At 36.1% G+C, this 17,301-nt stretch overlaps 2 protein-coding genes across 2 annotated transcripts; both read right to left on the bottom strand.

Annotated features, from left to right (window-relative positions):
- Window positions 1-819: 819 nt before the first annotated feature.
- On the bottom strand, window positions 820-13,427 carry LOC105789720 (sister chromatid cohesion protein SCC4). The gene is made up of 11 exons (XM_052627618.1): window positions 12,897-13,427; window positions 12,488-12,755; window positions 11,995-12,388; window positions 11,779-11,817; window positions 11,565-11,686; window positions 10,704-10,850; window positions 10,410-10,499; window positions 10,169-10,293; window positions 1,513-1,718; window positions 1,306-1,430; window positions 820-1,183 (listed from the first exon to the last, which is right to left on the bottom strand). The coding sequence occupies exons 1-11, from the start codon at window positions 13,259-13,261 to the stop codon at window positions 995-997; spliced, it is 2,070 nt and encodes a 689-aa protein (XP_052483578.1). The 5' UTR covers window positions 13,262-13,427; the 3' UTR covers window positions 820-994.
- Window positions 13,428-13,967: 540 nt separating this feature from the next.
- Window positions 13,968-16,949, bottom strand: LOC128039257 (uncharacterized). Its single transcript, XM_052627619.1, has 3 exons — window positions 16,581-16,949; window positions 14,986-15,218; window positions 13,968-14,414 (listed from the first exon to the last, which is right to left on the bottom strand). The coding sequence occupies exons 1-3, from the start codon at window positions 16,818-16,820 to the stop codon at window positions 14,231-14,233; spliced, it is 657 nt and encodes a 218-aa protein (XP_052483579.1). The 5' UTR covers window positions 16,821-16,949; the 3' UTR covers window positions 13,968-14,230.
- Between the last annotated feature and the right edge of the window lie 352 nt (window positions 16,950-17,301).

Here is a 17,301-nt window from a genome sequence, read left to right on the forward strand (position 1 = left end):
ACAGTTGTGGTTCTCCCCTGCTGAGGTCGCGAAATTGAATCACCCTACCCTCAAGGTCGCGACATTCCCTTACTGAAGTCACAACATCAATTTCTTGTCTTCAAGGTCACAACTCACCTCGGTTGAAGTCTCAACATCATACTTCTACACTTAGTGTCACGATATAAGTCCTTCAATGTCACGAGATTACTCATTAATTTTATAATTTTTACATTTTAATCTCTCATTCACCATTGGATTAGTATGAGAGCTTTTGTAAGCTTACTCATGATGCAAATTTGATTAGATAATGTTTTTAGAAGAAATAATATTTAATTGTTTGTACAATTTGTCTCATGGAATATTGAAATGATATCGTAATTGCTTTGGCAACGAGTGTGACATCTCATGTCCTGGATCTTGAGATCGGATCGAGAGTGGGGTGTTACATAGCCATTACTCCCATGTTTAATGATGCTAGATGTGGGAGTTATAGTGCACCTGTGGATAACAACCTTCGCGCCTTGCAAAATTGTCAGGTATCTCATGATGTCCTTACTCAAGTTGGGATTAATGATAATTTATTGTTTATTGATGTAGTAAGTTGCATCGACTAGCTTGAATGCGATGAGGATGCTTGATACAGAGGCATTCGCAAGTTTACTAGTCTTAATATGGCATATATGGAACGTGCACAACAATGTGGTCTTGAAAGGTATACAAACCCCACCCATGTGGCCTTGTGTTATGCGTGAGGACTTCATAGACTTGTGCCATTGTCCAGCAATTTCATGTTCTTTCACCATGCACTGAATTACTTTATAAAAACAATAACATAGCTTGCATCAATTTTTTAGAGACGATTCTTTTTACTAAAGAAAAAGACATTAAACAGCAATAACAATGAGAAGGGTGATGCTGTCTTTCTGAAAATAACCTTACTAGGAAATCTATACATACAAGTGCTAACACCATTTCCCTAAATCAAATAAACAAGAAAATATGTTAAAAAAAGTTAAAGTTTTCTCTTACCACGTCTTCCAGTATCTAAATCAACCAGCCTTGATGATGATGGGACTGGCATTGGTGTTGATAAGCCAACTGATTCTGGGATGTCAAGATTGACTCTCATAGATTCGCCTGCCATTGTACGCTTCATATCAATCTCATGAAATTGCTGAACTTGAAGTTTTACTTTGTCAATCTGCTTAGAAAAATACACACAAAATAAAATGGTAAGTGGCAGCAAATTAAGACCTTTTGCCAATTACACAAACTGCGTTCCACTACAAAACCAGATATATTGAGTAAAATCGCAGTAATTACAAGTTCAATATGATAAATGGATGAACGTGCATCAGCAAGTCTCGATTGCAATTCATCGAACTTTTTTCTTCTGTACTCATCATTCTCCATTTGATTTCCCCTCTCACCTAATTGTTGAAAAAGACCTGCATGAAGAATATTCATAATTGAAGTACTTTGAGAATACAGTCAAACCATAAGTGAAACCTGCGAAGCAAGGTATAATACCTGTCAAAACAGACAGAACCCATATCTGAGTTGGGATATCACCAAGCTTCTTCGCTAAAGTTAGTGAGGATCTTAGGATCTCTCTGGCTTGTCCAGTGTCATGAAGAGCAAGTGCCAAATTCCCAAGAATGGTCAAATACTGAGAAACAAGTTGGAGGTTTCCCATTTGAACATGAGCAATCTGCAAACCCTTGGCCAGCCGGTTTCTGCATCAAAGTTGTAATTTTACACAAACCGATTAAGAGAGATAGCAGTCCTACCAAACCCTAAACCATAAAATTAATTCTAGCATTCTATAATAAACAAGAGTAAGTCTTCTTCTCTTAGGTGATTATATTTTCTTCCTTCAAAAATATATTAATGATATCAGTAGTAGAAGTACAAAAATCTTTCTTTTTTTTTTTTGCATTAGTATATAAAAATCGCGTACATCCAAACATGTTCTCTTTTTACCCAAACTACTGATAAAATAGGAAATACACTGCCCTTTTGAGCATGTTGCTTATCTTTTCACCACTTCTAATGACCATCATTTACCACTAATGGTACCTTCAATCCAACACTCTGAAGCATAGATAAAATGAATTTCCCTATTCTAGAGGAAACTGTTCATTTGCATCGGATTTAAAGCATACGTCAGTGCTGTGAGATAGGACAAGGGAGGACTGAACTGAAGAAGTAGCATTGGAAGAAGGAATAGGTCTTTTCAAATATACAATCAGTTTTTGACTCACTGATGTGGTTTAGCGAAGAAACAGTGGTAACTGAAAGAATTAAGGCTGTAAAACGAGTTAAAAATGAAAATGAAAACCATGGAAAACTTAAGGTTATAGAAAACCTCTAGGTTAATTTATTAATTCAAACATAATAATCAGAAAAGTTGCTGTTGTAAATCTGTTACAGCATATATAATAGATTTTCTTGCAAATAAAGTTTTATAATTTGTAGTAGACTTAAATAAAATTAACTAAATATAAAATAAACTGAAATTGTTGGAATAAGGATAGAAATCTGATGGTATTGGAATCCCTATAATTAAGGATAGAAATCTGTTATAATCCCTTGTAAATAGAAACTAATCTCAATTACTGATTCTTAGGAAATTAGGATATCAATTACTGATTCTTAGGAATTAGGATTTATTTCCTTTAAAATGATTATTTCTCTCTATATAAATCTGTAAACTAAAGCAGTAGAAAAATAACAGAATTTTTTTTTCCTCTGAGTGTTTTTCATGGCATCGGGCTTTAGGATTCATTCGATCCTAATTTTTTCTCTAATTTCCTTCCTAAAAATTCCTTGGTTTAGTCCTCCAATGGGTGATATCAATGAAATTTTCTCTAAACCGAGACATCACAAATAACTCGAATATCAATCGGGGAATCACTCAAGGTGAAATTAATTCCTCCACTACTGCTGATGATGTTTTTGATGTTCGCTTAACCAAAACACAGCTTGAGACTCTCCATAAGATACTTGGTACTCCCACCACTCATGGATCTCTAGCCATTCAAGGTACTACCCTCAACATTGCTTTTGAATCTAATAATCAATCTCCTTGGATACTCGATTCGGGCGCCTCCGATCACATGACAGGTAACTCCACGTTGTTTCACACCTACACTCCTTGTCATAACAAATCTCGAATCCGCATAGCTGATGGTTCTTACTCACCTGTGGCTGGAATAGAAGAAGTACAAATGACAGAGAGTTTTCTCTCGATAAAGTCCTACATGTCCCAAACTTGTCCTGTAATTTACTTTCAATTAGTAAACTTACTAAGGATGAAAATGTTCTTGTTGAATTTTCTGCAATTGGTTGTGTGATACAGGAACAGAAATCGGGGAGGATGATTGGCACTGCTAAAGTTGATGATGGACTATATATTTGGAATAAAAACAGTATACAAGGGGGATTGGCTCTATCCACTTCAAAAGAGGACACTATTATGTTATGGCACCGTAGGTTAGGACATCCAAACTTTGTGTATTTGAAAAAACATCTTCCGCTGTTATTTCAAAATAAAAGTATTAATTCCTTGAAGTGTGAAATTTGCCAATTATCTAAACATACCCGTGTGCCATACCCATTAAAACCACATATTCAGTCCCAACCTTTTTCGTTAATCCATAGTGACCTATGGGGAGCCAGCCGAGTGAAAAATATTACAGGGGCTAGATGGTTTATAACATTCATTGATGATCATACTAGGGTCTGTTGGATCTATCTACTCAAAGAAAAATCAGAAACACCCAAAGTATTCCAAAATTTTCACTCAATGGTTCGAACCCAATTCAACTCTACCATACACACCATCCGTACTGACAATGGGAGAGAATACTTCAACTCTGTCTTAAGTCCATACCTTTCTGACCAAGGCATTATACACCAAAGCTCTTGTCTTGACACTCCTCAACAAAACGGGATCTCTGAGAGAAAAAATCGTCATCTCCTTAATGTGGCTCGAGCCATAATGTTCACTATGAATGTTCCAAAATACTTGTGGGGAGAAGCTGTCCTCACTGCCTGTTATCTTATAAACCGAATGCCATCAAAGATCCTCAATTTTCAAACACCTCTAAATACTCTTTTAAAGGCCTTCCCTCTATTTCATGTGCCTAATCTTCCAGCCAAAATATTCTACAAAAGCTTTTGTCCATAACCATCAACCAAATCAATCCAAACTTGATCCTCGAGCCCACACCTGCATCTTCATTGGATATTCCCCTACACAAAAAGGCTATAAGTGTTACTCACCAACATTGCGCCGAATGTTTGTCTCTCGGGATGTTACCTTCTTTGAAAATGAACCATACTTCGCAACATCTCATCTTCAGGAGGAGATTTTTAATGAAGATGAGACCCTTAATACTCTCCTCATTATACCGCCTGATCCTACTACTATTATCACAAACAAACCTATCCCAGATTTAGTTGTTTCCCCTATGCAGCAAGAATTTAACACCGTCCTTCCCAATGACAATACCTCCACCGAAGTACAACAGCCACTTGATCAAGGAAAACAACAAATACAGGTTTACTCCCGACGAAATCGTTCTCCTGAAACTGATACAGCAGTGCCAATTACATCTCCAACCGAGGATTGTTCTGAAACAGAAGTCCCACCTCCGTCACCATCCATCTATCTTCCAATTGCAGTTCGAAAGGGTACAAGGAGCTGCACTCAACATCCTATTTCTCGATTTGTATCCTATGGAAATTTATCTAAGTCTTACAAAGCTTTTGTGACTAATGTTGATTCTGTAAAAATTCCAAAAAATATAGAAGAGGCTCTTGAATCAGCTGAGTGGAGACAAGCTGTGATGGAAGAAATGAAGGCTCTCAAAAACAATGAAACATGGGAAGTCTCGGATCTGCCTAAAGGAAAAAAAACCGTCGGGTGCAAATGGATTTTCACTACGAAATTTAAACCCGATGGTAGTATTGACCGATACAAAGCTCGACTTGTGGCTAAGGATTCACCCAAACTTATGGTCTCGACTACAACGAGACGTTTGCACCGCCCAAGCTAAACACCGTTCGGTCCTGCTATCTCTTGCTGCCAACCTTGATTGGCACTTGACTCAATTGGATGTAAAAAATGCTTTTCTCAACGGGGAATTAAATGAGGAGGTGTACATGGATTTCCCACCCGGGTTTGAAGAAAACAAGGATCAAGTGTGTAAGTTGAAGAAGTCCTTGTATGGGCTGAAACAATCTCCACGAGCGTGGTTAAGCCGATTTGCAAAAGCTATGACTAGTAGAAATTACATTCAAGGACAGGCAGACCACACAATGTTCTACAAGCACTCGGAAGAGGGTAAATGCTGCATCCTTATCGTTTATGTTGACGATATAATATTAACAGGAAATGACTCGAGCGAAATTTTGAGATTGAAAGAATTCCTTAGTACAGAGTTTGAACTTAAAGACTTGGGGAGTCTCAAATATTTTCTTGGTATGGAGGTAGCAAGGTCGAAAAAAGGTATCTTCATTTCCCAAAGGAAATATGTTCTTGATCTACTGTCGGAAGGTAGTTTGATGGGCAGCAAACCAGCCGAAACTCCTATGGAGTTTAACCTCAAATTGGGAACTAATGAAGATGGAGAAGAAATCGACAGGGGGAGATATCGTCTAGTAGGAAGGCTCATCTACCTATCTCACACCTGCTCTAGACATAGCCTTGATGTAAGTGTTATTAGCCAAGATATGCATGCCCAGAGGAGAAGCACACGAAGTCGCATATAGAATACTAAGATATCTAAAAGGAACTCTTGGTAAAGGCACATACTTCAAGAAGGCATCAGCAACCAAGCGTGAAAGTCTACACTCGATGCGCATCAAGGTGTTACATTAATGATAGGCGCTACAAGCGGCTATTGTAGTTATGTTTGGGGTAATCTCGTCACGTGGAGGAGCAAAAACAATCTGTGGTAGCACGCATGGCGGCAGAGGCGAGTATTGAGCGGATCTCATGGTATATGCGAAGGAGTTTGGATACAAAGACTTATGGGAGAACTAAAAGTGCCTTATACCGGACCTATGAAGATGTCTTGTGACAACCAGTCATTGTCGACATAGCACATAATCCTGCATCATGATCGGACCAAACATGTGGAAATAGATCGTCACTTTATAAAAGAAAAAGTATACTCGGAGAAGTATGCATCACCTACCTACCTACTAGACAACAAGTTGCAAACATGTTAACTAAAAGTTTGAACAAAAACATGTTTGAAGAACTTAGTGGCAAGTCGGGTTTGATTAACATCTACACTCCGACTTGAGGGGAGTGTTGGAATAAGGATAGAAATCGATGGTATTGGAATCCCTATAATTAAGGATAGAAATCATTATAATCCATTGTAAATAGAAACTAATCTCAATTCTTGATTCTTAGGAAATTAGGATATCAATTCTTGATTCTTAGGAATTAGGATTTATTTCCTTTAAAATGATTATTTCTCTCTATATAAATCAGTAAACTAAAGCGGTAGAAAAATAAGAGAATTTTTTTTTCCTCTGAGTGTTTTTTCAGAAATAATAAAAGAAAATATCTACATTATTCCTCAGCTTGGGAAACTTGATTCCTGCGAGAAAACTTTCACCACTACAACCACTTCAGCATAAATTTTTGGATCAACACTTTGCAGCTCTTCTTCTACAATCCAAGTACTTTCACTAACTGTTTTGCCTAATCATTTCACCAAAAATCTCCTATATTTATTATCGCTTCTAGACCTCGCTTCTTTAAAATCCAAGACATCTTCGATAACCTCAATTTTTAGACTTAAAAAGTTGCAACACCTGCTCAGAAATTTCAGCAAAATCCCCATCGAAACCCTCAAAAGAATACAAGTAAGAAACATTAAAATGACATGCAAATCTGTAGGCAACTCAATCACATAAGCATCAGAGCTTATTTTCCTCAACACCTTACATGCCCCGAACTTCTTTGACTTCCAACATGTAATCAGTACCCTTTGAAAACCTTTTTTGCCTCAAGTGTACGAGATCTAAGTCTCCATCTTCAAACTCCTTAATTCGACAATGTAGATTAGCTTTAGTAACATAAAGCTCATTGCTTGCTTTTAAGGCAACCATCACCTCTAGAGAACTTGCCATATATGATTAGCAAAAGCTTTCTCATCAGCACTCACCCTATTTCCAAGTGGTCAAGGAACTTAAATCAAGTGTATGTTGGGGTTCAAGCCCATAGGCAGTTTCAAAAGGAGTCTCATTAATTGTTCTATTAACAAAGTTGTATGCGAACCCAACTTGAGGAATAACCAAATTCCATCTCTTCACATGATTCCTAACAAGATACCTAAGCATATTTCCTAAACTTCAATTAACATCCTCTGTTTGTCCATCCGTTTGCGGATAACAACTACTGAAAAATTCAACTGGGTTCCTATTTTCTACCACAAAGTCCTCCAAAAATGTCCTAATTTGACATCCCTATCAAAAACTATAGATGTAGGAACACCATGTAATCTTACTACCCTGAAAAAAAAGAACTCAACAATATGTAGCATAAGAAGTTTTAAAACAAGGAATGAAATGCACCATCATCAAAAAGCGATCCACCACAATAAAGCAAGATGGTTTGTGGAGGTATGTGGCCAATCGTGCAATTACTACAGCCAAATTATGAATTAGTAATAATTATGTTTCTTGGCCTGTTTCTATTGAATTGTGATTTATGGATACAAGGATCATTTAGAAAAGGATGCTAGTAAAGTTGATGAAAAAATAGAGATGCTTGGGCCAAAATTGATGCACAACTATGTTGTTTATTATGGCACTTGCTTAAAGCAAAGTTACTATGTTTAGTCTTGCAAAACCTGTTACAAAGTTTGGTCTAAGGCAAAGACTTTATACACCAAGCATTTATGAAGTTGTCGTAGATCTTGTTCATCTATAACAAAATCAACAGGACATGACTAACTATTTAGGTTAAGTTGAAACTTTAAAGGATGAATCCAATGTTATTATGCCTCTTTTTGAAAATGTCATTGATCAAGAGCAAGAGACATTTTTATTGTACTTGCCTTGACAGTGTGAGCAAATCTAGCCTCAGTTTGAGATCATATTCTTCTCAGCCCAATTATTCCTATTCTTGAAAATGCATTTCTTCATGGAGAATTGACTAAAAAAGTTTATATGCAGTAACTGTCAGGTTTTGTTGCCCAAGGGGAGTCTAAGTATGTCTACTGCAGAAATCTCTTTATAGCTTAAAACAATCTCTGAGGGTCTGGTTTGAACCTAGCATTGTTATCCAAGCATTTGAGATGAAAAGGAGTGAAGCAGATCACTTAGTCTTTTACCGTGATACCAATCATGGCCAGTGCATCTATCTAGTGCTGTATGTGAATGATATTGCTATAACAGGTGATGTTCATGAAGGCATTGAGCTATCGAATGTTGAATTGTAAACCTCTGGAGACACCTATAGATCTTAATGCTAAACTTATTCCAGGACAAAAGGGAGCCACTAAAGGATCCTAGTCAATCTCAAAGATTGATTGGGAAACTTAATTATCTCACTATCACAAGTCTAAATACTTTCTTTTCTTTGCAATTAATGTGGTTAGTTAAATTCTCCAAACTCCACGTGATAGCCACTGGAATACAATAATACGCATCCTTAAATACATCAAAGGTGCCCCTAAGCGAGGCTTTTTGTATGAAGATAAGGGAAACACACAGGTTTTCAGATACTCATGTTGATCAGGTAAAATCTCCCTCAAATAGACGGTCCACTTCAGGATATTATGTCTTCATAGGAGGGAATCTATTATCATCGAAAAGTAAAAAATAAGATGTTGTAGTAAGATCAAGTGCAAAAGCAGATAATCAAGCCATGGCCTTAGTCACTTGTAAACTTGGTTAAAATAACTACTTCAAGAATTGAGGTGAAACAATTAGTCCAATGAAGTTGACGTGTGATAATCAAGCAGCATTGCATATTGTTTCAAATTTAATGTTTCATGGAATGACCAAACACATAAAGATAGATTATCACTTTGTTAGACAAAAAATAGAGTCCAGATGCATTGCCACTAGTTTGTTAATTCCAATGATCAGTTAGCAGTTATTCTCACTAAAGTCCTCAAGAAACCTCAAATCAAGTATATACATAACAAGCTAGGAACATATGATATATATGCTCCAGTTTGTGGAGTATTATGATAGAGATTATAAGCTATAACTTGTACGGATTATAGACTCAATTACAACAATTGAAATTTCATTGTTTCTTTGTCTTGTTTTGTACATTTCCTATAGCATAAATACCCATCTACCTTGAGGGAATAATCAAGCTGAAAATTAAGACTTCACTCTATATTTCTTCTCTTTATTTTTCTAATTTTACACTTCCCAATCCAAATAATCTTCCACGTACATGTTATCATGAAAATCAGCAACTTTGATCTTAATTCCACCCTATCTAATTCAAAGGCATACACAATTGTGGGCACCTTCCAGAATCTCCATCTGGACTCCCGCCGGTTCTTGTCGCAATGTAGCATAAATTGCAGTCAATATTGTCTCTTGACCTTGACTTCCGCTTCCTTAATATCTACTATGTCCAACCATGGCTTAATAGCAACCGTAGGATCTAATTAAGTTCTAATGCCAAAATTGATATGGTTTAGGGAAGAAAACAACCATAATTGAAAGAATTAAGGCTGTAAAACGAATAAGAAAAGAATTTGAAACTCTAGAAAACTTGAGAGTTATAGAAAGTCTCCAGGCCTCTTTATTAATTCAAAGATAATAATCAGAAAAGTTGTAAATATGTTACAACATATATAAAATGGACTTTTGCAAATAAAATTTTATTATTAACCCTCAACTTAACCCTCAAGAAACTAATAATCCTAGCTGTCCAAAATAAGATATTTAATACTTTAAACTAAATAATATAAAATAAACTGAAATAACAAAATAAAATATTATAAAATTAAGCTCTTGCGTCACATAGTAACATAGATGTTATAGCTATTACTTAACATGGATTCTAGAAATGCTTTGAAAAAGGAAATTGAGTTCTTTCAAATGCCACTTAAGATATGATAGACCAAATTACCTAAACCAAACAGTCAATGATCTTTCAGTTTAAATGAGACTAATCAAATTAGAAGCTCACCGTGCTTCTTGTAGATCTTGCTGCTTCATCAATAGAAGGCCATAAGCAAAAAGGATGCTTGCTTCCTCACGAACTCCAACAAAGGAATCCTTCATTCTGTAAACTGGTCCAATTAAATCAAGCGCCTACATGCAACATAAATATCAATAAACACAACATAGACACTAGAAAGAAAAAACACAACATAAACTAAATTATAATTTTTAGCAACAAAGAATTTTGTAACCAGCAACTACTTGACCTGTGAAGACGATTCAGCATCACCAATGCAGAAGTATGAAATGGCTGCATAAGCTTGGCACATGATTTGCATTGATTTGCTCTCAGTTATCTGAACATGTGAAACGAAATACACACTTTAAATTTCACAGATATTCTTCTAGAGAACAGGACAGAAGCATAGTACATTAGATGACACCAGCTAAACAGAATGAACTTGCTTATATTAATTGGTATTAGCTTTTAACTATCCACCTCTATTTCAAAAGCCATAATGGGATAGCTAAACAAAATATTGCCAAGTTAAACAACATACCTTTGCAGCTTCTACATAGTGAAAAGCTGCTTCATTATAACAGCCAACAGAATGGGAATATTGCCCCCTAAGCATTTCGATGATGCTCTCACAAGCTTGTAAAATTGTTGGAAAGCGAATGAACCAGTTCTTCATTTGCACCAATGCCTGTGGGATTGAGACGCTATCTTAGTAATTCAAATTCAAGAATTACCGATACAGGTTTTTGGCTGGAGAAAATTAAGGAGCATTCTGCCAATCTAGAAGTTTATAATTGTACAGCATGAAGCATTTATGTGTCTGATGAAAAATAAGATGTAAAATGATAATCTTGCTAAAGAAAAAGTCAGAGAAAGTCACCCTGCATGTTTCTGTGCATAAAATACAAATAGGGGGGAGGGGGCAAAATAAGCATGCAAGGGATATTCGAAATCATTGGAAGGAAGTCACTACCTGGTTGCTAAAGACAATCAGATTAAGTTATTCTACATTTGTACTCGTACAATATACAACCATAATATTCAACAACCCTAACGCTAACTAACGTTAGTCAATGTAACACAGCTTAGAAAAGAGAGAATCAAAACTAAAAAGTCAAGAATCCTTCTTTTCTTCTCTCTCTCATTTTTATTTGTCATGATAATCAAAATCAAGGATCCTTCAAACCTTTATAAATACTAAAAATATAAAATAAACCACATATACATGCATGCATAGACTTTTTGATAACTTATCAATTTGTTCGTTAAGGTGCTGCATAAAAAAAGGTAGGGAAATAAAAACACCACTAGCTGACTTGAACAAATAAATCCAAAGATTTTAAAGCTCAAGTTTTAAGAGAGAAGACAGTTCATTGGCAGTAATTGGAACCATAAAACCTACCTCCTGAGCTTCAAGAAATTCAGACCGTGTAAGCTCCACAGCCACTTTATTCTCAAGGAACTGCATCAACAGCATTAAATATACACCAGCCATCCAGATCGCGGAGTGCTGCAAGTCCACTTCTACTCAAGAAAAATTAAGTTCAACAGTAAGAAATGTAAAATTACTTCAGGACGAAAAATACAAGATGTAAAAATAACAAAAGCAAACTAACCTCTCACATCATCAGTTATACCAAGCCTGATGAGTTCCTCTGCAAGAAACATCAATGCTTAGATCCTAAGCATCCATCAATCATATAGTCTAAGGGGCTACATAGAACTTATAAACCCTTCTACTCCACTTTTATCTTATCCTCAATCATAGAAAGGTGGTAAAAGAAATGAAATCCCAAAAATAAAGCAATCCTGTCTTAGTTTAAAGAACAAACCTTTGATGATATGTATTCCAGACTGAATTCGTTTATCACACTCTTTGAAATTTCCTTTTGGACGGCCAAAAATGATGACCATAAGATCAACAAGGGCATAGACAGCACTTTTTGGCAGCCATTCCCCATTAATGGGAGGTGGTGCGAGGAAAAGCTTATCTTGCAATGCCCGTTTGGCATTTCCAAAATATGTGGGTTCAAGAGAATCATTTCCAGCTGAAGTGGTTGTGGTAGTAGTAAAACGGGTAAGCTGTCCCCGAGACTTGGAATCTTGCTTCATAGCAGCATCCAATTTGTCCACGTGTTTGATAGCATTCTTGTAATCAGAGACACGAAGTCGATAGAAGATGTGGAGAAGCTCATTGTAAAAGAGTAAACCCATGCAGTGGGCTCTCTTTGATAGGAAAAAGGAATTAGTACCATATTGTATATAAATCACAGATTAACAAGTAGACAAAAAAGGAAAGAGAAGAGATGGTAGAGCTCAACTGACCCTATCAGAGGGCATAGTCTCCCAGACCTGATTGCATCTCTGAAGAGCTCGCTCAACCTCATTCGCAGTTTGATCATCCCATTGCATAAGGAGGCGGACATGCAGGATAGAAGCCACAAAGAACATCTGAAGCTCCGGATAGCAAATTTGAGTAGCGGATACATAACCTGATTCTAAAGTGGAGATTGAGTTCTGGTAGTCTCCTTCAATAATCAGAGCGTTTGCCAGCTGAGAATTGAAGTTGCAACACCATAACTTGGCCGAAACACTGCAAATTCAAGGAGTGTTTAACACTAGTAATTTACTCTATCAGATTAAGTACTAGTACAGTAATTAGGGTAAAAGAAAAAAAAATTATATAGTCAGAAGTAGAATATCTTTAATAGGAAAAGCTTAAGTGCAAGCATACTCGGGAGCCGCCGCAGAAGTAAGGTGAAGAGCCTTGTACAAGATCTGCTTCTGAGGAGGGATAGCCCCAACGAGATGGTAGCACTGACTGAGCAGTGAGTAAGTTCGGCACTTCAAGTCGAAGCATGAAGGTATGGAATTAAGGAGCAATTGTGAGCGTTCGAGGTGGGACTTAGCATGGTTCACGTTGTGAGAGTGGCGCAGCAGAAGAGTGGCTATGCGGAGTCGAGTCTTCACCTCAACGATGGGAAGGAAGGAAGCGTGAGACTGGCAGATTGCCTCCAAGCACTTCACCGCCTTCCCTATCTCTCCCTTCTTCTCAAACTCATCCGCCAGTCCCCACAGCCCTTCTGCCACAGCTTCCATTCCCCAATTTTCACCAACCCACAAACTGTATGCTCTACTTCTTCTTCAAGGCAGAGTTAGCAGAGAGAGAAAATAGAAATGAATGGATCGCCATAAAAATCATACTGCATCTCCCAACTAATCCCAAATCCCCCAACTCCTGTTTCCAAGTCAAGTCAAGTCAAGAACGCAACTACCAAGCCAAGTGGGCTTATTATTAACCTTTTTACATAAAAATGGACGGCCTATTGTTGGATGGGCCAACATAGTCTGGTATCCTGGATTGACAAATATGGATCATGGGTTAACCGCTTAAAGGTATGGCGTCCAGCTGGATATCTTTTTCTGTTCGATTACTTTGTCCAATGTTCAACTTGGATAATATTTACCTAGATATGAAGATGTTGATAATGAGAATCTTCCGGGAAGCAGACATCATCGAATGACAGAGGTTATATTATATTTAAATGTGGGTGATGTATTAAATATATTTATAAAAAATTAAAATGATTAATAAATGTTTAAGTTCAAATTGTATTTATATTTTTATTATTTATATGAAATGACAAAAATACCTTCAAATAATATAAAGAGTTTAATATTAGTAGGGATACAAATGAATGCATGCTGTGATGTTATCCGAAGGCACACATATACATATTAGGGGTTGTTTTCCACTCAACAAGAGTTATTATGATGCTTATACGAGATTTCAAGATCTTCAGCATAGGCAATTCTTGAGTCTTGAACTATTGACCTTTATCTCTCAAGAAAAAGGGAGAATCAAATCAAGAGAATTCTACACATAGAGGTCTACACGCTAGAGTTAAGATATTAGCTTAGCAGTTGTAACATCCGAGATTAAAATTTTCAACTTGTCTCTAGGAAGCACCAACTCATGCAAAATGGACACCCACATTAATTAATCTTTCATCTGTTATAGTAATGGTTCCAACTAAACAAAAAAACGATAGCCAAAAATGCTGTACTTCAAACTTTAACTCCAGTTGGCAAGAAGGGATCCCACCATCCAAATTCATATTTTGGGTAGGGAGCCACCCAGTTTTCTGGCTTCTCAAACTCCAGAGTGGTAGGATTTGAAGCTAAAGCTTCTTCAAGATTGTCAGCTTCATAGCTATCAGATAAAACTCTGTCCAACCTCAACTTCATAAACCTGATAAGCAAATTGAATTAGGAGCAAAAAGATGCAAGTTAAAAATGACATATATAACAAAATGCGAGTAGGAATCTTTGCTTCCCTGCTATACTAATATCTTAAAACTATGGCTAATTCCCACTAATAAAAGGTTCAGAAATAGTTTGGGATGTAATTCCATTTGTGTTGCCTACAACCATGAGGATGGGTGTTTTCAAGCCATTCTTAAACTAAGATGCACTTTTTCCTGCATTATCACCACCACAGTCAGATATGGTTCTTTCTCTTGCCTTTTGCATTTTAAATATGATCTGTCACGCAAGAGTATGATTCATGTATCACCAGACAAATTCACAAAGGATTCAATTGCACGTGAATTTAGGGTATTTTGTACTTGCTCCATTTGAGGTTTAACATCTCCTAGATGAAGTCCTAACCAAGGTGGCAGGTAATTGAGCCCAGCAAATGACACTAGCTTAAATACTAGTCTTTTAATATTCAGATTTTATCAGTAGGCACATAGGAAGTAGGAAGAAAGAGATGAAAAGGATGCTAAAACTAAAAGAAACTTTTTGGTTTCAAGCCTTACGTGATCCAAGGGCCGTTAGTTGAAACCAGAGCAACAGCAGGCCTGCGCAACCTCTTTGTGATGTCAGGGAAATTTTCCAAGAACTTGGGTTCAATTACAAGCCAGAAGTCCTGCTCTTTATTGCGTTCTCCGTAGTAACGAAGCCTCTCAAACAAAAGTTCTTTGAAGTGCTCCTCTTCATCAAGCATGAACTTTGCATTCGCAACAACAAAATAGTATTTTTTGGATTGTTGCTGGAAAATAAGAATAATTTCAGAACCACAAAGTAATTCATACCACCAGAAAAGCCTATTTACTAATATCACTCTGAACAGAAAATCAGCATGGCCTCTTGGCACTGTTTCTATTATTATTATTTAAATTTTACAGCACCATGAAACCTTTAAATAGAGGATGATTCTCAAGAAGATCTTCATCATCAAAATGAAAGAAAAAGCATCTCAGAAATCGACACATTTCGACCTTCTTTCCTGCTATTGATTTTATTTATGAAGGATTACATGCTTTAGGAAACTGATGGAGTTAAATGATACCCTGAGGCAATTAGAAGGGGAAATATTTGAATTGTTTACCACTTTGTTGCTTCTCAAATCTCAACAATAAAATGCAACGGCTTTGTTCAATCAAAGTATCAATGTGACAGTCAAACAGGTCTTTCTTGTTGAATTATGTACATATTAACACACTCACATGGTAGTTTTTAAAGAAAGAGAAGTTTTTAAGGGTGTGGAAATTTTTTTTATAAAAATAAAACATGTTTAATATTTCAATGACATAATTATTTTTATGTACATAACTATTTGTTCTAATACGAGGCTTTTTTGTCAACTCAATGACAGTTGGTATCACTTAATTCGTGACACGAAAGTCAATCAAACACTTTATATTAGTGTATAAATAACCATTTATTTTATAAAATACTAAATTATAGTACAATCACGATATTATGTAACAAATATATTTATAAAAAATGATTTAATTAATAAATAAAGCTTTAGTTGAAATATTAAAGTGAAGATGTTAAAAATCATAGTCTTTTAATTTCAAAGCCCACTATGACTATATTTTTCTATTTTTTATATAAAAGATATAAAAAGCCAAAACATCCTCAAAATAATATAGTTTGTAACAATGGTAATTTAATCCTTTTGTCACCAACTCAATTGGGGGCTTAGTATATAGTATAGATAGATGAGGCTCTTTGTCAATTCAATGACCACGTTGGAGTCACTGAACTCATGATAGAAACTCAATCAATATCAGTTTTGATATAAGCATATGTAATAGCACCTTCCTACTAGATCGTATATCAATGAAAGCTAGCTATTTAGCACAATAAGGAAGAAGGCAATGAGAAGGAATACATGGGTGCATAAATTAGACTAGAAATTGGTTTGGCATGAAATCAAATGGTATAACTAACAAATAAGGCAAACGAGTGATAGCCGTCCTACCTGATTAAAAGCAGTTAAATATATCTACACAGTGGGTAATGCACAGAAGATTGCAGTGTATCAAGATTCAAATACCTATTAATGCAACTATTTGATATTCGATAGACGATGGTAAAGAAATAATAGATACAAAAGGAGTACCATGTCGGGACTGAGCTGGTCGGAGTCCACTGCAGCAACGGCTGTCCTAAAGGATGGTGGAGTCCTGGAAGTGGAAGTGAATGAGCTCTTAACCAACAATTGGGCGCGGTTGCTGCTGTTGCTGCTACTAGGAAACGCTAAGGCTTTGGCAGCGCCACCATTGCCGCATTGGGCGGTGAATGCTGCTGGCGCACCAGCCAGACCAAGTGTTAAACTTGCAGCACTAAGCGCACCTAACATTTCCTTTTCTTGATCCGGACCAGAGTAGCAGCAGCGATCAGATTTTTAAAACAAAGGGGTTTTTACTTTGCGGAGGGCAGAAGAAGATTTTCTGATTTTGGATTTGGCTTTACCAATTAGTAGCCATCTTGCAAGACAACCTTATCTTGTTATCTTGCAACTTGTACAAAGTCCCACGAAATCAGTAATAATCTTTTATTATTATTATTATTATTATTATTATTATTATTAAAAAACTCTTTTTTTTACTATGTAAATGTTATCCATTCTCATTTTTTTCATTTATTCATCTTTCTTTTTCAAATTAATTTTTAAATATGTAACTTTTAATATTAGATCTCCGCCCTTCAAAAATTCTATAAAGAATTTTACATAAACTAGATTTATGACACATGTAAAAAATTATATAACAAATATATTTAATAGAAAGTCACATAAAAGTTAATTAATGCATGGTTGCTATGAAAAGTTAATTGTTTAT

This window comes from Gossypium raimondii, chromosome 2 (genome assembly GCF_025698545.1).
Source record: "Gossypium raimondii isolate GPD5lz chromosome 2, ASM2569854v1, whole genome shotgun sequence".
Lineage (NCBI taxonomy): Eukaryota > Viridiplantae > Streptophyta > Magnoliopsida > Malvales > Malvaceae > Gossypium > Gossypium raimondii.